This window comes from Protopterus annectens, chromosome 13.part0, assembly GCF_019279795.1.
Source record: "Protopterus annectens isolate FY-2018-M chromosome 13.part0, PAN1.0, whole genome shotgun sequence".
NCBI classification, from domain to species: domain Eukaryota; kingdom Metazoa; phylum Chordata; order Ceratodontiformes; family Protopteridae; genus Protopterus; species Protopterus annectens.
The window spans coordinates 358,442,438-358,466,540 of record NC_056747.1 but is presented as its reverse complement, the minus strand read 5'-3'; the positions used below and the strand labels follow the sequence as shown (position 1 = coordinate 358,466,540).

General features: G+C 42.6%; 1 protein-coding gene across 1 annotated transcript in view; it reads right to left on the bottom strand.

The window, feature by feature from the left end:
- The window catches only part of TCF3 (transcription factor 3), a 2,378,933-nt gene that overhangs the window by 683,037 nt on the left and 1,671,793 nt on the right, over positions 1 to 24,103 (bottom strand). Inside the window, exon 15 of the mRNA XM_044054828.1 lies at positions 14,607 to 14,751. Coding sequence (XP_043910763.1) covers positions 14,607 to 14,751 — 145 coding nt within the window. The remainder of the gene's footprint in view (positions 1 to 14,606; positions 14,752 to 24,103) is intronic.

The window sequence follows — 24,103 nt, the reverse complement described above, 5'->3', positions numbered from 1 at the left end:
GCCTTGAAGGATACCACACCAGTCTTGAGTAGTGTGAAGTTTGCTTTAGAGAAGTTCTTCACTGTGGTCTTTTTTGTTTGGGGTGGGGGCGGGATGTGGATTTCCAGTGAGATTAGTTTATGATCAGATCTCACCAATGAGGGATATACTTCTGGTGTGGAGCATTTTGTCCCCATGTTTGTGATAATGAGATCTAGTATATTTTCTCCTCTCGTGGGAACAGTGACTAGCTGTTCCATGGCATATGGATATGAATTATCAGGGGGTGAATGACATTCCAAAGGACACTATTATGCACTTCTTGGCATTTAGTTTTTTGCCCATTGCTTTGACACCAATTTGTCTGTGTCAACCCTTCCCGAAAAACATTTGTGTCAGTGGGAGATTCTATGACTGCTCCTAATTTGCAACCATCTGCAAATTTAGTTAGCCAGAGGCCACTGACATTGTCCTTGACTTCAGGGAAGTAAATGCCAAAAAGGAGCTGTCCCAGGACTGATCCTTTAAGTACAATGCTTGTGTCTGACCTCATTGTACAGGTGGACTTGGACTCCCTGATTCCAACTTCCTGGGTCCTGTCTTTGAGCCAGCTAGCTATCCACCTGATGACACAAGGGTTCATAATTAACCTCTTGATTATGTCCACAATACTAGAGGAGGGTAATGTGTCAAATGCCTTGGCCAGGTGAAGGAAAGTAGAGTGAACCATTCTGCCCTCATCCATTGCTTTGGTGACCTTCTCCAAATAAGTCACCAAGTCAGACAGGCATGACCTGCCCCTGACTAAACCAAACTGGGTTGGCTCCAATGTCTGGAGGTTTCCTATGTCATTATCAATCATTTCCATAATTTTTTCTATGGCTTTGTATATCAGACTAGTGAGACTTATGGTCTGCAATTTCTAGGATTTGTAGATGGCTAACCTTTGTGGAGAGGGATGACTGTTGCTGTTCTCCATTTAAGAGGAATGAAGCCTGTTTGGAGGCTACAATTAAATAGCAATTCCAGAGGACTTGATAGGTTATGCTTCATACTTGGAAGGCATCCTAGGATACTGTCCGAGTCCACTGATGCAGTATTTTTGGCCTTAGTGGGAGCATTAAGGACCTGCTCCCTAGTGATAGCAGGGGGAGGGGGAGAGTTATATTTGATGGTATTTCCCTACAGAAAGGTTGAAAGGGAGAGAGGGCTAAAGTTGGAGCTGAATGTATCATCAGTCAGTAAGTTTGCTATATCTTCTGGGTCAGTATAGGTGGTTCCATTAACAATGAGCTCTGCAGACAATTGTATACTGCCTTTGAGGTTGTGGACATAGCTAAAAAATGCCATTCTAGTTGTCCTTGGCCTGGCAGGAATATACTGCCAGACACTTGTTAAACTCCCACTCCTGTATGTCATCATCAGCCCTTTCCACTTTGACTTAGGACCTTCTGCTTGTATTGCAAATATAAGCCTTAATCATGTAGCTCTAAAATATCCAGTCAGGTCTGACGATCCTAAACCGCCTTTGTTCTATGGGGAGTATCAACTTCCCACTTAACTGTTGCTCTTGATCCCCCCTCCAAATACATTTCTTCACTTCTATTAATTATGGTCCACAACTTCGCTCATGGTTGTGGTTGACAGAAATAAGCCTGATTTATGTATAAAACTAAAGGGACTAGAAACATTTTCACTGGTTGGATCATACTATCCCCTTATGCATAATCAACAGCTTCTCAATTGTTGTTTTACCTTTTGTTTAATTTCTTCCCACATACCCGTAGCTGTCATAATAGAATCCTTTTAAATCAATACACCTAAATATTTCATCTTATGTCCCCATGCATACAGGCATTGCTGAACCAATTTATGTGTGGGTTCGCAGTTTACTGCTACAGCCTTTGTTTTATCTTCATTTATTTTATATTCTGAAAAGACATGAAATTATCGCAAAATGTTACACAACACCAAAATATCTTTTCCAGGCTTTATCAAGTACAAAATAGTATATGCATAAAGTGATCTTTCTTGCTACCATACCAGTATATACCCATATTTTTGAGTACCTTAATTTTCCTACTAATGGTTATAAATATAAAGGAAATAAAACTGAAAGACAACACCCCTGCCATGTTTCTCTGTTCAAACACAGCTTGTGGGAGAGGAGCTCCCAACCTATCATATTATCCTCTTAATTCACCCTATTACTCCTATCAGGGAATGCAAATGCGGTGATTGCTTTACTCAAATTCCCAGCACACTCTACTAAATGCTTTTTGCAACAAAGTAAAGAGGAATAAAGAGGAAGGCAGGTCATTAGCCAAAAAGTACAGTTTTGTACCTACCATAAATGTAGATGTTCGAAGATCCACATTGCTGCAGTCCTTACACTTGGGTAGTCCGCTGTCCTCGGTCGGCCCGAATATCAAAGTATAAGGCTGACGTCGGTCAAGGCGCATTTGACTGACATCAGGACGTCAAGGTACAAATGCGCATGACCGACGTCATATCCTCAGTCTTTTCTTGCCCCAGATGTCAGAAGACCCTAAAAATAAAGGTCAAAACCAAAAGACAGCAAACAACCAACCAACCACCCTTGCACTAACTATATGTACAAAATATACAAAATACACAATATGTACAACCCAACCCACACAACCGCCTCTAACTACAGAGGGGAAGGAGGGAGGGTAAATTGGACTGCAGCAATGTGGATCTTCGAACATCTACATTTATGGTAGGTACAAAACTGTACTATGTTCTTCATCTCACATTGCTGCAGTCCTTACACTTGGGTAGAATCCCAAAGCAGAGGTAAGGGAGGATGGCTAACTACAAGGAAACAGGAGCTGCCAAAATGCCCTGCAAAACAGCAGTGGCAAAACCAGCCCTGGATTTAGAGTAAAGTGGCAGGTGATAATGCCTAGAGAAAGTATGCACTGAACTCCAAGTAGCTGCCTCCAAAATATCCTTGGTTGCCACTCCCCTCAAAAAGCTGTTGATGTGGCAGTAGCCCTAGTGGAATGAGGCCTAATCCCAGCTGGAATCTCCTTGCCATGATGGGAATAACAGAAAGTAATGCAAAACCCAATCCACTTAGAAATAGTTTGTTTTGACACAGGCTTGCCCTGAGAACTCAAAGCAAAAGAAACAAACAACTGCTGAGACTGCCTGAACCCTTTAGTTCTGTCCAAATAATAACGCAACTGCCTGTGTACATCTAAAGTGTGCAAAATCTTTTCCCCTTTATTTTGGGATTTGCATAAAAAGTAGGCAAATGAATAGTTTGGTTTAAAGCCACACTAGAAACCACCTTAGGCATAAAGGAAGGATTAGTGCGTAATGATACCCTATCCTTATGGAAAATCAAGAAAGGCTCAACCGCCATAAGGGCCTGTAATTCAGAAACCCTTCTTGCAGAGGTAATTGCCAACAAAAAAGCAGTCTTCCATGATAAATATTTCAACTCAGAAGTAGCTGCAGGCTCAAAAGGTTGTAGAGTGAGTTTCTCCAACACAAAATTGAGATCCCAAGCAGGAGTAGGAGCTCTTCGTGGGGGTCTTATATTCTTTGCCCCTCTAAGAAATTGCTTGAACAAAGGATGAGAAAACAATGGTGGGACACAATCATAGTGAGCCAAAATTGCTGCAGCATGAACCTTAATAGAAGAGAAAGACAAACCTTTGTCCAGTAACTCAGTAAGATATTGAAGAGCCACACTCAAATTAGGCTCAGAAACATCAAAATTTTTTGCTGCACTCCAAAATAAAAATCTCTTCCATTTATCTGCGTACACTTTCCTTGTACTAGGCCTTCTAGCTTCCAAAATCACATTCAAAACTTGTTGTGGAAGTTGAGACCCTCTATGGTTCAAAACAGAATATGCCAGGCCGTTAGGTGAAGAGAGTGAAGTTTGACATTCAGCAAATGGCTGTCCTCCTGTGACAATAGGTGTGGAATCAAGGCAAAGGCCATGGAGGCTTCCGTGCCAGACTTCTCAGTAATGGGTACCAGTGCTGTCGAGGCCAATCTGGAGCTATTAAAATCATCCTTGGTTTGTCCTGTCTGACCTTTAGAAGTACCTTTGGGAGGAGAGGCAGAGGAGGAAAGGCATACACATGAAGATTGCTCCAATTGAAAGAAAGAGCGTCCACTTTCCAAGCTGTGGGATGAAACCTTTTGTGCAAAACTTTGGCAGCTGATGGTTTAGTGGAGAAGCGAACAGATCTATGTCTGGAGTTCCCCATGACACTGTCAATTTCTGAAATACATGAGGATCCAATTTCCACTCGTGGGGATCCATAATTGTCTGCTCAACACATCTGCTAAGGAGTTCTGTGCTCCTGGCAGAAACCTTGCCTGAAGATTGAGCTGTAAACTGATACCAGTCTCCCACAAAATCATTGCTTGCCTGCATAGAGGATAAGAATCGTTCCCCTTGCTTGTTGATGTACCACATGACAGTTGTGTTGTCTGTTAGAATCAACACCTGCCCTGGAAGAAGTAAATCCTTGAAAGCTATTAATGCAAACTGGACTGCTAACATCTCCTTCAGGTTGATATGTAGATGTTGTAGTCTGGCAGGCCACTTGTCTTGTATCCACTTTCCATTTAGATGAGCTCCCCAAGCTTTGTCTGAGGCATCTGTCGTTAGAATCTGACTCGCCTCTGGCCGGGTCACAGAGAGTCCCTTGTTTAGGTGACATTCCTGAGCCCACCACAAAAATTCCTTTTGAATGCAAGGTATTATTTGAATGACAGTGTCTAGATCCTGGCAGTGCTGTGTCCATACATTTTTGAGATACCATTGCAGCTTCCTCATATGCAGTTTGGCATTGGGAAGCACCAGAATACAAGATGCCATGAACCCTAAGGCTTGAAGGACTGTCCTTGCAGTCAGCCCGGACTGATGAAATAGCTGATGGAAGTAAAGGGATAAACTCTTTTGTTTGTCCGGGGTTAAAAAGGCCATCTGGGATGCTGTATTCAGTCTCACACCCAGAAAGCACATGTCCTGAGAGGGTACTAGACTGGACTTTATTTCGTTCACAGAATACCCCAGGCATCTTAGCACTGCTATCACATATTCCAAATGATGAAGAAGCTCTTCCCTTCCTTGAGCCAGAATCAGGCAGTCGTCCAAATAAGGATAGATCTGTATTCCTTTTAGCCTGAAGAAAGCTATCACTGGAGCCAGAACTTTCGTGAACACTCTGGGCGCAGTAGATAAGCCAAAGGGCAATGCAGAGAACTGATAGTGAGAAGTCCCAGCTCGAAAACGCAGATACTTCCTGCAACTTAGTCTGATAGGAACATGAAGGTAAGCCTCCTTGAGATCCAAGGTTACCATCCAATGATCTTTGCCCAGCAGAGGTAAAAGCTGCTGTAACGTCAACATTTTGAACTTGGGAATGTCCAGATAAGTGTTGAGGGTAGATAAATCCAAAATTGGTCTCCACGTGTTCCCCTTCTTTGGTACTAGGAACAGGCGAGAATAAAATCCTAGGCCCACTTCTGGCATAGGAACCGGCTGTATGGCCCCTATTTGGAGTAACAGAGAAACTTGCTTGTGAGCCTCTATTCTTTGTTGAGGAGGAACGTCTGGCATGCCTTTGAAAGGAGGCAAGGTATGGAAATAAAACCTGTAACCGTGGTGTATGATATCCAATACCCATCTGTCTTGGGTAATTAAATTCCAATTTTCTTTGAAAAGTGCCAACCTTCCTCCCAAAGGTGCTGCCAGGCGAAGGCTCTGGCAGCTGAAAAGGTAGGTCATTGGGTCTGTTTACGAAAGGACTGACCCCTGCCCTCACCTGAAGACTGTGCAGGAGAACTCCCTGTTCTAAGCCTGAAAGAGCCCTGAGCTCTGCCCCTACCACGTCTAGATCTACCCCTAGACTGGGAATCATAAGAAGGATACGTCCACCCCTTAGTAGGCCAATTTCTACTAAACTTTGGAGGCTGGACCTGCAAAAAATCTTTAACAGTCTGCATAGACTTAGCCTTGTCTTCCATTTTCTTTAAAACTGCCTCAACAGGAGGACCAAACAACACGTCAGATTGTAAAGGAGCATCAAAAATCCTTGTTTTAACATGTTCAGACAAATTTTGATCCCTTAGCCAGGCGTGCCTCGAAGAACTGACCCAGTGGCAGCCACCCTAGACGAGGCCTGTACAGCATCAAAACCACATTGCAAAGAATGCTTACCCACCTGTTCAGAAACATGTACTAAATCTTGTAACTCTTTACAATCAATACCTACTGCCAGAGCATCAACCTTAGACTTCAATTGTGAAAGGAGATAGTTTTGGTATTTCAACATGTGAAACTGGCAATTCAAAGCCCTCATAGCAAGAGTGGAAGAAGTATAAACTTTCTTTCCCCATCTATCCAAGGCCCTAGCCTCTTTGTCTGCAGGAACCGGATTCTTTACAACAGAAGCCTTAACACCTTTAGGCCCCTGGCTAACAGTTTCTGGGTCCGCCCTAGGACTCTTAAAAAGATACTTATGAGCTTCAGGCACCCTGTAATACCTATCCGCTTAACAGGAGCAGGAGGCAAAGAATCAGGATTAAGAGAAGCCTCTGAAAAAACATCTTCCACTACATCCAAAACAGGAGGTATAGCCAAAGGCCTATGCTGGGGTAAAAACAAAAATTCCCTAAGCCTTTTCCTGGAATCCGAGAAGTCTTGACCTTCCCACTTAAAATGCTCCCTCATGGAATGAAGTGTTTCTGAAAAAGAAAAATCCTCAGGAGGAGAAGCAGAAGGAGTAGAATCATCCACATCAGAATCAGAATAAGGAGAGTACTCCTGCAAGTCTTCAGCCGAAGACTCTGAAACATCTGAAGCCTGCTCAAAACCCCCCCAGCTCAGGCTCCATCCTAGGTCTCTTATCAGGAGGGGGCATAGAACCCCTAATCAAAGTGATCAAATCTTCTGCCATTTTAAGCATATGCTTCTTGGGCACAGTTCCTGAAGAGCTAGGGGTAACACCAACAGAAGCTAAACCTGGCCTGCCCCTGGGAGAAGCCTTTGAAACAGAAGGAGAGGGCCTAGCCACCCTAGGAAGGGAGGGGAGTATAGTAACCTGAGAAGCCCCCTCAGCCTGACTTGCCTCCTGAGAGGCCACATCTTGCAATAATAAAGTCTCACCCTGGGAACACAAAGAAACCTCCGGTGGAGCCACCGGCTCCACGGACACCTCTAAAGAACCGGCGTCCGGTACAGACGGTTCTTCTAGCCTAGGCTTAACTGCTTTGTCCTTGCGCTTCTTCGAAGCGGGCGTCGGAGCATCCGACAGCATTTTATAATTGCACCGCTTCCCAAAGACTAACCTTGCACAATCCAACCTTCTCTTTATAGTGCGTTTATTAAATCTAGCACAAGAGCGACAGCCAACAACGTCATGCTCAGGCCCTAAGCAAGGAATACACAAAGTATGATAATCTCTATGCGGTATCTGTTTCCCACAAGAAATGCAATTATTGACTTTTTCTGACATCCGGTAAATCACTGAGGCAAGAAAAACTAAAATATTCCCCAACGGGGTACTTAGCCAACTTTGAACTCGGTCTGGAACTTCGAAATCGAAAAATCTCAGAACGCCAACCGGCACTTGCAATGCTGCTTCTGCATCGGACCATGCGGCAAAAAAGACTGAGGATATGACGTCGGTCATGCGCATTTGTACCCTGACGTCCTGATGTCAGTCAAATGCGCCTTGACCGACGTCAGCCTTATACTTTGATATTCGGGCCGACCGAGGACAGCGGACTACCCAAGTGTAAGGACTGCAGCAATGTGAGATGAAGAACATCCTACAGTGACCTTGAAGGCAATTACAGTTAGAAGTGCAGACCCAGATTCTTCCCCTATAAAAAAAAAACATCAAGACCATGTTTTTTGTTAAAAAATGCATTTGCACAAACTCCTTTTATAGAATTTTCAAACACCTTACAATATATTCCTGAAAGTCTTCCATCCTCACAATCAAGCAAATATTTTCCCTAGAAATAAAAAAAATATTTAGCAAAAGCAAGCACTGGCCAGCAAACTAACTATGAAATATTATGGTCATACATGTGACAAGCTGTTTTGAACAGTAATATGAGAACATGGACTATGGCAATCTATTTTTCATAGAAACCAGTGAATGCCTAGGCATGAAGCCAGATTTGCTCTTAAGCAAGAAAGACAATGTGCAACGGCTAAAAATCATATTAGATACACAACTGGGGATCTATATCACCAAATCGAAAAGACCTGCAAACGAACGGCATTTACATTGTAAATGCAAGTTCATTGAGATATTTATTGTGAGATCGTGGCACAGTGAAGACTAGAAAAATATGCCCTTTCCTCACTGTAGTGCGATCTCGGAGTTGGTATATATAATTAAAGAGTGATTTCGATAACCGGCATTTTTGATGTAAATGCTGTTTGAGCTCTGGTCTTTTCGATGTCATGATATAGACCAACACAACTGATTGTCACTGGAATAAGCCCCAGAGTTTAGTACTGCTACAAAGTCTTCCCCAAATCATGCCCACTGCATTACAAAACAAGCATCTGCAAAAACAATGGCAAAACTCACAAGTAAAATGCAGTACTTAAGACTAAATACATATATATATATATATATATATATATATATATATACACACACACACATATATATATATATATATATATACATACACACACACATATATAAATGTATATATGCGGTGTGCCATCATAATGTCAGCAGGCACACCATCAAAACAACTTCTGCAAACTCTGAACTGCAACTCCTCAAAACCATGAACGCCAATATTCCTAATGACAAAATCTCACCCCCTTTTTGACCCATGGTAGCACTTGTTTCAGGTATGGAGTGGTCGGAAATGTCGACGTTCGCTGTTTTGTTCGACTTTTTGATGTGTCCGCGGTACAGAATTCGTGGAAATGGTTCGACCATGTGCATGTTCGGGGATGTGCCTGCCAACATTATGATGGCAAACCTGTATCTGCAACAACCACTTGTTTCACACTTTGTGCTTGGGGTCAAGGTGTCAACAAAAGTGATGAAATCAGCTAGAGTCAATGTTCAAAGAAATGGGTGGTTAGCTCTAATGTGGTACATATACATACATCAAAAAGTACAGTTGTGTACACTTACCATAAATGTAGATGTTAGAGTGTATTCACTGTTGCAGCCATTACATTTGGGTTATCTGCTTGCAGGTAGCCCTCAGTCGGTCTGATTAACAAAGTCTTGGGTCCTGCGTTGGTTTCTGTCCCTTCTTCCAAGACGTCAGGTCGTCAGGGGTATAAAACATGCAGCAGATGCCATTACATCAGTTTATTTTGCCCCAGATGTCAGGTGCCCCCTAATGGGAAGCAATTAAATATAAAAGTACAATGATATACCTCCAACACAAAAGCAACTACACCAAAAAGGCTTTTAAGCATAGTAAAGGAAAGTAGAAGTATAGCCAAAAAGAAGTTAGGAGGCTGGAGGGAGGGTAACCAGGACTGCAACAGTGAATACACCCTAACATCTACATTTATGGTAAGTGTACACAACTGTACTATGTTCTTCATGTTTCACTGTTGCAGTCATTACATTTGGGTAGATTCCCAAAGCTATGGTTGGGAGGAGGAATTTACAAAGCATTAGGAGCAGCTATAAGGCTCTGCAAGACTGCAGTGGCAAAGCCAGCTCTGGTTTTAGAAAAAATTGGCAAATGATAATGCTTGGTGAAAGTCTGTGCAGAACTCCAGGTAGCAGCTTCTAGGATGTCCCTGGTAGGGACGCCTCTGAGCAAAGATGTAGAGGTAGATGCAGCCCTGGTGGAGTGAGGTCTGATCACCTGGGGGATAGGTTTTCCATGGTGCTTATAGCAGAAATGAATGCAATGTCCTATCCATTTAGAAATGGTGTGTTTTGAAATAGCCTTTCCCTCTGTCCCTGCAGCAAATGCCACCAGCAGTTCTTCAGATTTCCTTTGTGGTTTAGTCCTGTCCAAATAAAATCTAAGTTGTCTGCGCACATCTAAGGAATGCAGTATCCATTCCCCTTTGTTCTGTGGATTGGGAAAGAAGGTTGGCAAATGAATGGACTGATTAAGAGCCACAGTGGATACCACCTTGGGCATGAAGGATGGATTGGTTCTGAGGGACACCCTGTCCGCATGAAAAATGATGAAATGCTCCACTGCCATAAGGGCCTGTAATTCAGACACCCTTCAAGTTGAAGTGATTGCTAAAAGGAAAGCTGTTTTCCAAGAAAGAAATTTTAAGTCTGCAGTAGCAGCTGGCTCGAAAGGAGGTAGAGTGAGTTTCTCCAAAACAAAGTTAAGGTCTCAGGCTGGAGTTGGAGCTCTCCTGGGTGGTCTCAAATTTTTGGCCCCTCTGAGGAACTGCTTGAGTAGTGGATGAGAGAAGAGGGGAGGTTCTGTGTTATAATGAGCTGAAATGGCTGAGGTGTGCATTTTAATGGAGGAAAAAGACAGGCCCTTGTGAAGCATCTCAGTTAAGTACTGTAAAATATGAGGTAAATTGGGCACTGCTGTGCTTATCCCTTGAGATTGATTCCAGGTACAGAATCTTTTCCATTTTTCAGCATAAGATTTTCTAGTACTAGGCCTCCTTGCCTCTAAAATGATATCCATCACAGGTTTACTGTGGGATGGTAAAGGAGAGATTATGTAATTAGCCAGGCTGCAAGGTTCAGTGTTAGAAGCTAAGGGTGCAGAATCTGGTTCTCTTGCTGAGACAACAAGGAAGGAGTCTGAGGCGGGTGCCATTGGGATAACAGTGACACACTGCACAGGAGGGGGTACCAGTGTTGGCACGGCCAGTCAGGAGCAATCAAAATCATCCTTGGTTTGTCCCGTTTGATTTTTAGTAGTAGTTTGGAGAGCAGAGGCGGGGGGGGGGGGCATAGACTGATAGGTTTTTCCAGCTGAAGGACAGAGCATTCACTTTCCAAGCTTGTTTGTGGGGAGTCCTTGTGCAAAATTTGTCCAATTAGTAGTTTTGGGGAGAGGCAAACAGGTCTATATCTGGGCTCCCCCATTTGCTTGTCAACATGTTGAAAATTCTTGGTTGCAGTTTCCACTCGTGTGGGTCCATGAGGTTTCTGCTTAGTCTGTCTGCCAGTGCATTTAATTTTCCTGGCAAGATTTGAGCTTGTAGGTGCACTTGGGTAGCTCAAGGCTGTGTTCCACAATTCCATGGCCAGTCTGCAGAGGGGGTAAGAATGTGTACCCCCCCTGCTTGTTTATGTACCACATAACAGTGGTGTTGTCCGTCTTTACCATTAGTTGTCCTGGAAGAATGTGGTCCTTGAAGGCTGTCAGAGCATTCTGCACAGCTAACATTTCTTTTTGATTGATATGCAGGTGCATCTGACTTGGGTTCCATTTGCCCTGAATGCACTTCCCTGCCAGGTGAGCCCCCCATGCATAGTCTGATGCATCTGCAGTTAGGGTTTGGGCGGCAGAGGGTGATGTGAAAGGTAGTCCCTTGTTTTGGTGGCAGACCTCTACCCACCAAAGTAACTCTAGGCGTAGGCAAGGTATGACAGGAATCATTGCTTCTAGATCCTGAGAACGTTGACACCATAGGCTTTTTAGATACCACTATAGTTTCCTCATGTGCAGTCTTGCATACGGAATTAGAAGAATGCAGGAGGCCATGAACCCCAAAGGCTTGCAGTATCTGTCTTGCAGATAGCAGGGTTTTTGTGACCACTTGTTTGAAGTAGGTTGTCAAATGAATTTTTTCTCTGGCGTGAGGTAAGCCATCTGGGAAGTTGTATTCAAGCTTGCTCCCAGGAATATAATTTGACAGGGTACCAGGTGTGGTTTCTTTTCGTTTATGGTGTACCCCAGACAAGTTAGAACCCTTTGTACAAGGCCAGATTATTCAAAAGTATGTCCTGGCTTTCTGCCTTAATTAGATAAATCGCCCAGGTATGGGTATAATTGAATATTTCTTTGTCTGCAAAAGGCAATAACTGGAGCTAGGCACTTTGTGAATACCCTGGGCACAGTAGAGAAGCCAAAGGGCAGTGCAGAGAACTGATAGTGCATGTAGCCTGATTTGAAGCATAGGTATCTTCTGCAAGATTTCCCGATCGGGATGTACAGGTATGCTTCTTTTAAATCTAGTGTTGCCAACCAGGCATCTTTGTCTAGCATAGGAAGTAATTGGTGTACAGTCAGCATCTTGAATTCTGGAATCTCCAAAAAGGTGTTTAGAGCAGACAGGTCCAAGATAGGACACCATGAATTGTCTGTTCTGGGTACCAGGAAAAGTCTCGTGTAGAAACCTTGTCCCTTTTCCTCTTCTGGTACCAGCTGAATAGCCCCCATGCTTAAGTGAGAAAATACTTGTTTTTGGGCCTCTGCCCACTGATTTGGGGGTAGGTCCTGCCACCCGCTTGGTGTTGGCAACGTGTGGAAGTGAAATCTGTATCCCTGGGACACTACATTTAAAACCCATTTGTCCTGGGAAATGAGTTCCCAATTCTTTGCATGAAGAGCAATCTTTCCCCCAAAGGGCAAACAATTGCTAAGTGCTTGGAAAATTTAAAAGGAAGTCAATGAGACAGTTTACCATAGGGAGAGTCTTATTATTCCCAGATTTGGAAGTGTTGTTGATACTTTAACATATGAAACTGGCAGTTTAAATCCCTAATGGCCAAGGTTGCAGAAGTGTAAACCTTCTTAACCCATCTATCCAGTGTCATGGAGTCTCTATCAGAAGGGGTAGGATTTTTAGCAGTAGAAGCCTTAATGCCCTTGGGCCCCTGTGAAATAGTCTATGGATCTGCAATAGGATTTTAAAAAGGAACTTGTGGGACTCAGGGACCCTGTAGTATCGGTCAGGTTTTCTGGGAGCTGGAGGCAAGGAATCAGGGGCCAAATTAGATTCCGAAAAAGCATCAACAATGTCTAGTACAGGAGGAATAGCTAAAAGGCCTATGCTGAGGTAGAAGGAAATCGTTAAGCCTCTTTTTGGAATCAGAAAAATCCTGGCTTTCCCAGTGGAAATGCTCCCTTAGAGTATGTAAGGTTTCCCCAAAAGAAAAATCCTCAGGAGGGGAAGCAGAGGGAATGGAGTCATCTGCATCAGAATCTTCATAAGTAGATAAGGGCAAATTCAGATCATCAGAAGAATCAGAAAAAAACAGAATCCTGGTCAGAAGATTCATAATCAACTTCAGTCCTAGGTCTCTTAGAAGGGGGGGGGGGTGGCTACCCCTGATTAGAGTTAATAGATCTTCAACCATTCTTATTTGTTTTTTAGGCATAGAGGTCTGAGCATGTGGCCTGGGCGTCATTTTTTTAGGCATGGTTTGAGATTTAGGCCTAAGTGAAGAAGGAGGCGTCTGTTTAATATTCAAGTCCGTAGGCCTGAATACACCCTCAGAAGCCGGTGCCTGCACAGCAGCTCCAGACCCATTCAAGGTAGAGACATCCGCGGGTTCCATAGTTGAAGCATCTCGTGGCATACCGGACTCCGAATTTGTCTCAGTAGAGGCCTGTGAATCAGAAGTAGTGGGTATCAGGGGCTGCGAAAGTGCCTCACTGAGTACCGGGTGCACTGGCGACTGGCTTAGAAGTGTCATCGGCAGTTTTGGACCTCGGAGGCCTGTCTCTGTCTTCATCTTTGCATTTTTTTGGAATCCCTGTAGTCAGATGGCTAACAGACGACATTTCTGGATAATTAAACCGAGAACCAAAATATTTAGAGGTGTAAATATACAGATGACGGATAGTGCACTGATTAACTAAAGCACAAAACCAACAGCAAGGTATGTCGTGGTCAGGGCCTAGGCAAGGAATACAGTACGAATGAAAATCTTTATGAGGTATTTGCTTTCCACAAGTAATGCAATTATTAACTTTTACTGACATCGGAAAGGAGCAAGAAAAAGTTTCCCCAATGGGGTACTTAGCTTTAGTTGAAGACTTTGGTTCTGAAACTCAAAAACGAAAATTTCAGGAGTCGGCCGACCAGCACTTGCGAACTGCTTCTGCTTCGGGCATCGCATGGCAAGAAAGACCGATGTAATGGTGTCGACTGCATGTTTTATACCCCTGATGTCATGGAAGAAGGGACAGCAATCGACACAGGACCCAAGACTTTGTTTATCAGGCTGACTGAGGGCTACCTGCAAGCAGATACGCCAAATGTAATGACTGCAACAGTGAAACACGAAGAACATAACCAAATGGGAAAAACAAGCAGGATGATTTCACTTATGCCTAATGTTGCACTTAAGCTCTCTTTTAGAATGTCTCAGCTAGGCATAAAAATGAATCACTGAAAGACTGATCACACACACTTACAGGAATCATGGGGGGGTGTGCAGTGGAAGTCTGAAACACAATATGCCAATACAAAATTACATGACAAAAAACTCTTTTGTAAGAGAATGAAAACACTTAAGGCAATTAAATTACAACCCTTACCCTCCTCAATCTGTTGCAGTTACAGTGGGTACCACACTAAAACTGATGTGTACTTCGCTCATACAGCATTACTTAAACGTTTATGAAAGTCAGGTCAAAAAGCACAATTATACAGTCCCTCCGTATTTTTAAATAAAAACAATGAGTCTCACACTGTCTGACATGATCCATTTTTAGCTGCAGAGTAGAAGCTGTGTTCTCACCACTGTATGTATCTTGTCTGCTAAGGTCAGGCAATGTGTTGGACTGTGATGCAAGTGGTACAGTGCTGTGTAATCCATCTTCACGGTGATTCACCTGTAACAGAATGTGTGAAAACAAATTATGCTCTTTACATAGGTTTATCCACTACCCTTAACCACAGTTTTCTGCATAAAGATGAAATGCCTCAAAATCAAAATATACATTACAATGTCTATTTACCTTACTAGAGAGAGAGAAGCTAAAACCAAAATAATAACAAAAATAGCATCACAGAAGACGTCAGCAGAGAGGACTGATGCTCTGAGCTATTAATGAGCTGCTTCCTTTGCCCAAGGTACAGGAAATCCTTCCACACCTTCAATTTCCTTCTTTGTGACTATGAGCAAGTCACTTAACCAGACGTCAGCACAGTCAGTGAACAAACAGGTAAACTAATAAATAACTACTTCCTTTTACAAGTAATAGTAATTATGGCTACCTCATTGTGTTTAATACAGACCATTACTGCTTTTAAGATTAATTTAAGTTGCAATTTATGTGATGCAGGGCAACATCTTTACATAACAGCATTGTGACCATATTTTTCTCTGTGTGACTGATGTTTGGTCATTGTACTAAACCACATGTTGTTAGAACTCCTATGTTTTGTACTGCCTGCTTAGACCATAACTAAAGAGCGGCCAAGACTGGTCCAGCCCATCCAGACAAATAAGATAAAAGTAGTCACTGACAATAGTGACAGTCAATGAAATTGAACTGCAAAAACAGTTTAAAGACATCTGGTCAATAAAATAAAAAAGGAGTAGAGCTGTGTAAAAAGCTTGTATAACAAGTAAATCGAGCAGAGGTCATATAACATTAAATCACAACAGTTTGGTTTACCCTAAATCTGTTTCTATGCTCCTTGCCACTTCTCCCAAACTTCTCCATGTCCCTATACAGAGTTGCAGTTGCCCCGCACCCGATATGGTGATGGTATGATGTGGTGATATGATGATGGTGCCAAGTCCAGCATAGTCATGCAGCTTTTTTTCCAATTTTTGAGCCAAGGATCCGGCAGGGATATATGAATGTAGTACACTGCAACCAATGCAAGTAAATATATGACAAAATTAAACTAAATGACGGATCTTCACTATTGGGTCCTTCCCTTGGGAATTGTCAAAGTGTTATCTCTTCACATACAGAAGGTCTCATAAGACGAGCATCGAACTTCTTTGGTAGAAGACTTGACTTTGCAAGAAGCCCAGAATGTCTCATATATCCGACGTGACCTCAGCTCACAAGAGTAGGTATGCATAAGCACAAGTGTAATTTCTCAGACTATCTCTATACTAACAGCCTGAACCTTTGAGACAGAAAAATGATCAGCTAGGAGGGCCACAGTATGAAGTGATAAGAAAGCTCCCTCAATTCTAGGGTGTATCCCACAGAACAGTAACTGAGGCAGAAGGAGAGAGTAATGAGAAAGTGCAGAGGGTGAGCAGGTTGGGAAGAAATACTGCAATAGTGATCATCATGACATCTACTGTTATGATAAAGTCTTACACAATTGCACAATGTCCTGACTGAAATCGGTGCTGTGGTATTCTTAACACATGGGTGATTCTCAGAACTAAAGGGCAAGTAAGTGGTTAAAAGGTAGTAGAACTGTCCAAGAAGATAAATAGGACTGACCTAGCAAAGGCAGCTCTGGACCTTGAAAAGGCATCAATCCTGTAAGAATGTGTGTACAAATGACGACATGGTAGCCTCCAGTAAAGACCTGGCATCCACCCCTTTGGAAAAAACTCCAAATGTTGCTACTGCTCTGGTAGACTGAGCTAAAGGACATGAGGGTAAGGACTTGCCATGCAGACAAAAACAAAAGCAGACAGCCTTAGAGATGCAGCTTGCAATGGTTTGCCTGGATACAGGTTGACCAAGTCCGTGAAAAAAACAAACAGCTGATCAGATTTTTTAATGGAACTTGTTTTGTCCAAATAGAATTTTAGTGGCCTGTGAATATCCAGAGAATGCAGTATCCTTTCCAATTGATTCTGTGGGTTGGAAAGATAGGTAGGTTTATGGTCTAATTGAGAGACAGCCCATTTATTACTTCAGGCATGAATGAAGAATTAGCCCGAGGGTCACCCTGTCTTTGTGAAAATTAAGACATTAATAGCCACAAGTGCCTGAAGCTCTGAAACTCTCAGAGATGAACCGAGGGCCAGAAGTACAACAGTTTTCCAGGTGCAGAATTTGAGCTTTGCTGATGTTGTCAGTTCAAAAGTAGGCAAGGTAAGCTTTTCCATCACACAGCTGAGGTCCCAAGTAGGGGGTAATGGGCTATCTAGGTGGTTTAAGATGCAGGATCCTTTATGGAATAACCTGACCACAGAGCAGGACACAAGTGGGGGAGCAAGATGTAAACAAGCAGAGATGGCTAACACAAAGGCTTTGATGGGAGAATAGGCCAGACCTGTAAGTGAGAGCTCAGCTCATACAGATATTTCAGAAAGGAAGGTACCTTTAAATGGTTGGAGTTCTGTCCCTTCCTTTGGCACCAACAGCACAATCTTTTCCATTTGGCTATGTAAGGCTTAAGTAGTGGGTTTCCTGGCTTATTGGAGAACCTAAATAACATCCTTAGAAAAAAAAGTGCCTGTAAAGAATTAGTACCCAATCATCCACAGAGATGGGTTAAGGGATGACAAATTGGGGCAAAGCAGTAACCCTTTCTGTTGTGTGATGAGATCCAATTTGTATCGCAGTCTGTGTTACTTTTATTTTATTTATTTTATTTTACATTTGTTTACTGGGAAAGTCCGACTGGAATGAGGTCCATTTACAGCAGAGGCCCGGGAAGAAAAGCTCCACATCAAACAATATGTACAGTGGTAAATATACAATCAAAAAAGATGCATCATACAATGGTTTGTTCCAAGCAAGCTTAATTTACACATAGTAGACCTCTGGGTAGCAGTATTTGGGAAAAATACTCCACATTAACTGATTCAATCAAAAGAGACATCACACAAGAAATAATTTGCACATAGTAGGCCATGTATGGAAGTATTTGAGTACTGTATAATACAGATATAGTAAGTAGTGAGAAGAGTAAGGTATCAAGAATTGGAGTAGAGTAGGAAAGCATTTATGTGATGCAAGGAGAGAGCCAGGATTGCAAGGTGTGTGACTTAAGTGACTTTTTGAACAGTGAGATAGATGATACTGAAGAGATATTTTGGAGGAGGTAATTCCATTTCCTAGTGATGGTATGAGAGAAGAGCTTTCCCTGCAGTATTGTTGGCTTTGGATATACAGAGCAGGGTTTTGTTGGATGAGAGTAGAGGACGGTTTACTGAATATTGGTTTAGTAGTTGGTTTAGGGCTGGAGGTTTGTGGGGATTCTTTAGTATGTTGAAGGCGAGCACTAGTTGGTGGTAACTAATTAATTGAGGGAGTTCTAACCACTGTAGCTCCTTAGGGCAAGACACAGTGATGGCTTCTAAAAGTGGTGTTATTGGCGAATTTTGCAATTTTATTGTAACAAGATTCTAGTTTGTCTAGGTCTGTTTTCCTGATGTGGGTTAGGAATGGTGATGCATACATTAGGGTAGACAAAAGATGGGTTTGAGCTAGGGTGATTCATGCTTGGTCTGATATGAACTGTTTGTGTTTGTATAAAGTTCCTAATTTTTTATGTACCTTTTTAATGGTTTGAGAGATATGGACATCAAAGTGAAGATCCTTATCTATTTCAACACCAAGGAGCTTAGTATGGGGGGAGGGAGAGATTGTGGTGCCATTTTTGGAGGTAATAGTGAAGGAAGAAGGTGTGGTTCTGGATTTGTTGGGGGTGAAAAGAAGTAATTTGGCCTTGTTGGGGTTTAGAATCAGTTGGATATCAGTAATCCATTTTTCCACGGAGCAGAAAGATTCTTGGGTAAGCTTCTGAAGAGTGGTTATGGATGGGGCTGAGCAGATTAGGGTTGAGTCATTTGCGTACTGTATAAGTGATGCATACAGAGTGGAGGTATGTAGTTTGTTGATGAAAATGGTGAATAGTAGAGGACCCAGTATTGATCCTTGTGGAACGCCTATAGTAGTTGGTAGTAGAGGTGATTGTACACCTTTCCATTTGACTGATGGTTTTCTATCAGAAAGATAGTTTTTGAACCAAGAAGTAGTGGAGGGGGCAAAGGACATGGTGAATAGTGCGTCTAAATGTAGGTTATGCAAGACCATGTCAAATGCTTTAGACAGAGTTAAGAATATGGCTGATACAAAGTTGTTGTTTTTGAGTTGGTTAACCTGGTTGGTAAAGGAGAGAAGAGCAGTAGTTGTACTATGGTTTGGGTGGAAGCCATGCTGTGTGAAGGAGAGGAGATTATGTGAGGTTAAGAAGTGCATCACTTGGGTGTGAATACATTTCTCCAGGAGCTTGGAAAGGGGGGCAGGATAGCAATGGGGAAGTAGTTTGATAGCTCATAGGAGTTGTCGCCTTTGTGTAGGGGAATAATATATGACACTTTCCATAGTTGGGGATGTAAACTTCTTGTACGGAGTGGTTTATAAGAACTGAGACAGGGTAGGCTAGGGACTCTGCAGCTAATTTTAGGAAATTAGTGTGTAGACCATCTGCTGCGAGAGTGGTAGGTTTTAGTTTTGAGAGTAGTTTTTTTTAACTGTGGAGGTGGTACAGGTGAGAGTGTAAAGGAGGGTATATTAATGTGATCTATAGTTGGGGTGAATATAGAATTATTGTTAGACAGCTGGGTAGATGAGAGAATAGATTCTGTGAAGTGATGGTTAAACTGAGAAGCTATGCTGTCATTATTAGTATTGGTGTTCGGAGCTGGGGTGGTAGATTTGCCTGGTTTCAGAAGGGAATTGATACCTTGCCAGAACTTTTGGGGGGGGGGGTTGTAATTTTTTTTGGATACCTAGGAAGTAGTTTTGTTTATCCATTTTTGTTTGTTTTTTGGCCTGATTCCAAAGGTGTTGATATTTTTGTCTATCTTGGCTAGTGTTATTCTTTTTCCAGATCTTCCAGGCATTGTCTCTGGCTTTTAGTAAGGCTTTTGTGGTCCTATTTAGCAAAGGGGCATAGTTAACTTTTGTTCTAAGGTTCCTGATGGGAGCTATTGTATTTAGAACATTCATAAAAGTACTATTGAAAAACTCAACTGCCTGGTCTAATGCTAGAGTTTGTAGTGGGTGCCAGTTGCATTGTTTTAACATGCTGTTAAGAATTTGTGGATTTATCGTGTGTTCATCTCTAGTTTCCTTATACAGTATGGGTTTGGGTATGTTTACTTGTTTACGAAGGAGGAATGTGGGGCAGTGGTCACTCAGTTCATCAGGAAGGCCAGCTCACATGATCATTTTCTTTGGGGAATTTAACTGAAGTCCAATTGAAAATGGAACCTTTTTTGGATTTTTTGTCAACTGGTGGGTTCTTGGATTAGTTGGGAGAATCCAAGTAAGTTAATATGGTTTGAGGGATTGTTGGAGTTGCAGGCTAGCCAGTCTAGGTTTAGGTCGTCTAGCAGGATAGTTTCTTGGGGCAGGTAGAATGAAGCCTATTGCAACATTTCCTCTATTATAGATGTGTTATTTCCTGGAGGAATATAACTGCAGAGGATGTCAATTCTCTTTTTCTTTTTGAGGGACATAACGGAGCCTAATGTTTCGGCATTCTGAAATTTGGGAAGTGGGGTTTTCAGAGGCTGGAGGTTAAGTGTGTTTTTTAAATACAACTGGAACACCGCCTCCCTTTTTGGTATCTCTGTCTTGCTTTAGGATATTATAACCTGGGGGAGAATTTCTTCATTTTGGGTGGTGGGTTTTAGCAAAGTCTCAGTAATGGTTAGTATATCTGGGGAGTAGTGGGCTATGAATGCGTGCAGGTCATGTCGTTTGTTGGATATACTTCTAGAATTTAGGTTAATAATAAGTAGGTCTGATTTCTGTTTGTGTGAGAGAATTTTGTTGCATGGACCTGGGTTGGGGTGCATGTCTCCTGCGATTAGTAGCCATTTTTTAAGGAACAGTTTGAGTTTTATAGTGTGAGCTAGATCTGTATTTAATCTAGAAGCAGTTTGTCTATTGCCACTAGCTAGAAGAAAAAAAAGAGGAGGGAAAGTACAGTTGTGTACACACTTACCATAGATGTTTGAGTGTATTTCACTGTTGCAGTCATTACATTTGGGTAATCTGCTGTCAGGTTGCCCTCAGTTGGCCTGATTAACAAAGTCTTGGGTCCTGTGTCAGTTGCTGTCCCTTCTTCCATGACGTCAGGTTGTCAGGGGTATAAAACATGCAGCCAATGCCATTACATCAATTTTTCTTGCCCCAGATGTCAGGTGCCCCCCACATGGGGAACAAAAAAATTATATATATATAAATAAAATTAGAAGCACGAAAATATACCTCCAAGCAAATACACCAGAAAGGCTTTTAAGCATAATAAAAGAAAGAAAAGGTATAGTAAAAGAAAAACAGGGGGCTGGAGGGAGGGTAACCAGGACGGTAACAGTGAATACACTCGAACATCTACATTTATGGTAAGTGTACACAACTGTACTATGTTCGTGTTTCATTGTTGCAGTCATTACATTTGGGTAGACTCCCAAAGCTAAGGTTGGGAGGATGGATTTATACAGCATTAGGACCAGCTATAAGGCCCTGCAAAACAGCAGTGGCAAAGCCAGCTCTGGATTTAGAGAAAATTGGTAAGTTGTAATGCTTGGTGAAAGTATGAACTTAACTCCAGGTAGCAGCTTTTAGAATATCCCTAGTAGGAACACCTCTGAGAAAGGCTGCTGAAGTAGATGCAGCCCTGGTGGAATGAGATCTGATCCCCTGGGGGATAGGTTTTACATGGTGCTTATAACAGAAATTAATACAATGGCTTACCCATTTAGAAATGGTTTGCTTTGAAACAGCCTTCCCTTCTGCCCCTGCAGCAAATGCTACCAGCAGTTGTTCAGGATTTTCTTCGAGATTTAGTCCTGTCCAAGTAGAACCTGAGTTGTCTGTGTACATCCAATGAATGCAGAATCCGCTCTCCCTTATTGTGTGGATTGGGAAAGAAAGATGGCAAATGAATGGACTGATCAAGAGCCACACTGGATACCACCTTGGGCATGAATGATGGATTGGTCCCGAGTGACACCCTGTCCGCATGAAAGATGATGAAAGGCTCCACTGCCATAAGGGCCTGTAATTCAGAAATCCTTCTAGCTGAAGTGATTGCTAAAAGGAAGGCTGTTTTCCAGGAAAGAAATTTTAAGTCTCCAGTTGCAGCTGGCTCAAAAGGAGGTACAGTGAGTTTCTCCAATACAAAGTTAAGGTCCCAGGCAGGTGTTTGAGCTATCCTGGCAGGTCTCAAGTTTTTGGCCACTCTGAGATACTGCTTTAGAAGAGTATGAGAGAAGGGGGGGGGGGTCTGTGTTGTAATGACCTGAAATGGCCGAGGCATGGATTTTTATGGAAGAAAAAGACAGGCCCTTGTGAAGCATATCTCAGTTAAGTATTGCAAAATGTGAGGTAAATTGGGCACTGTTTTGCTCATCCCTTGAGATAGATGCCAGGCACAGAATCCTTTCCATTTATCAGCAAAAGATTTTCTAGTACTATGTCTTCTCGTCTCCAAAATGACATCCATCACAGGTTTGCTGAGGGATGCTAAGAGTGAATTTAAGTGATTAGCCAAGCTGCAAGATTCAATGTTTGGAGCTGAGGGTGAAGAAATTGGTTCTCCTGCTGAGACAGTAAGGAAGGTGTCTGAGGCAGGTGCCACAGAGAAGTGTGTGACACACTGCGTAGGAGTGGGTACCAGTGTTGGTGAGGCCAGTCTGGAGCAATCAAAATAATTTCTGGTTTGTCCTGTTTGACTTTTAGTAGAACTTTGGAGAGCAAAGGCAGAGGGGGGGGGAAGGCATAGATTGATAGGCTTTTCCAGCTGAAGGACAGAGCATCCACTTTCCAGGCTTTTTTGTGATGAGTTCTTGTGCAAAATTTGTCCAACTGGTAGTTCTGGGGTGAGGCAAAAAGATCTATGTCTGGGCTCCCCCATTTGTGTCTCAACATGTTGAAAACCCATGGTTCCAGTTTCCATTTGGTTCCAGTTTCCATTCATGAGGGTCCATGAGATTTCTGCTTAGTTCGTCTGCCAGAACATTCTGCTTTCCTGGCAGGAATTGAGTTTGTAGTTGTGCTTGGTACCTCAAGGCCGTGTTCCTCAAAGCCATGGCTAGTCTGCAGAGGGGGTAGGAATGTGTACCCCCCTGCTTGTTTATGTACCATGTAACCACAGTGTTGTCAGTCTTTATCAGTAATTGTCCTGGATGAAGGTAGTCCTTGAAGGCTGTCAGTGCATTCTGTACAGCTAGAATTTCTTTTTGATTGATATGAAGGTGTATTTGATTTGGGCTCCATTTGCCCTGAATGCACTTCCCTGCCAGATGAGCCCCCCCATGCATAGTCTGATGCGTCTGTAGTTAAGGTTTGGGCAGCAGGGGATGGTGTGAATGGCAGTCCTTTGTTTTGGTGGCAGGCCTCTGCCCACCATAGGAACTCTAGGTGCAGGCAAGGTATGATAGGAATCATAGTTTCCAGGCAGTGATAATGTTGACTCCATAAACTTTTGAAGAACCATTGAAGTTTCTTCATACGCAGTCTTGCATAAGGAGTTAGAAGAATGCATGAGGCCATGAGCCCTAAGGCTTGCAGTATTTGCCTTGCAGATAGCAGGGTTTTTGTCGCCACCTGTTTGAAGTAAGTCACCAAATGAATTTGCTTTTCTGGCGTAAGGAAAGCCATCTGGGCAGTTGTATTCAAGCTTGCACCCAGGAATGTAATTTTTTGAGAGGGTACCAGTTGAGATTTCTTTTCATTTATGGTGTACCCTAGACAGGTTAGAAGTCTTTTTACAAACGCCAGATGTTTTAGACGAATGGCCTGGTTTTCTGCCTGAATTAGACAATCGTCCAGGTATGGATATATTTGAATATTTCTTTGCCTGCAAAATGCAATTACTGGAGCCAGGCACTTTGTGAATACCCTGGGCGCAGTAGACAAGCCAAATGGCAGTGGAGATAACTGATAATGCATGCAACCTGCTTTGAAGCATAGGAATCTTCTGCAAGATTCACTGATTGGGATATGCAGGTAAGCCTCTTTTAGGTCAAGAGTTGCCAACCAGGCATCCTTGCCTAGCATAGGAAGCAACTGATGAAGAGTCAGCATCTTGAATTTTGGAATGTCCAGAAAGGTGCTTAGAGTAGACAGATCCAGAATTGGACGCCATGATTTGTCTTTTCTGTGTACCAGGAAAAGTCTGGAATAGAAACCTTGTCCCTTTTCCTCTTCTGGTACTAGTTGAATAGCCACCAATTTTAGGAGGGAAAGTACTTGTTTCTGGGCCTCTGCTCACTGATTTGGGGCAGGTCTGGCC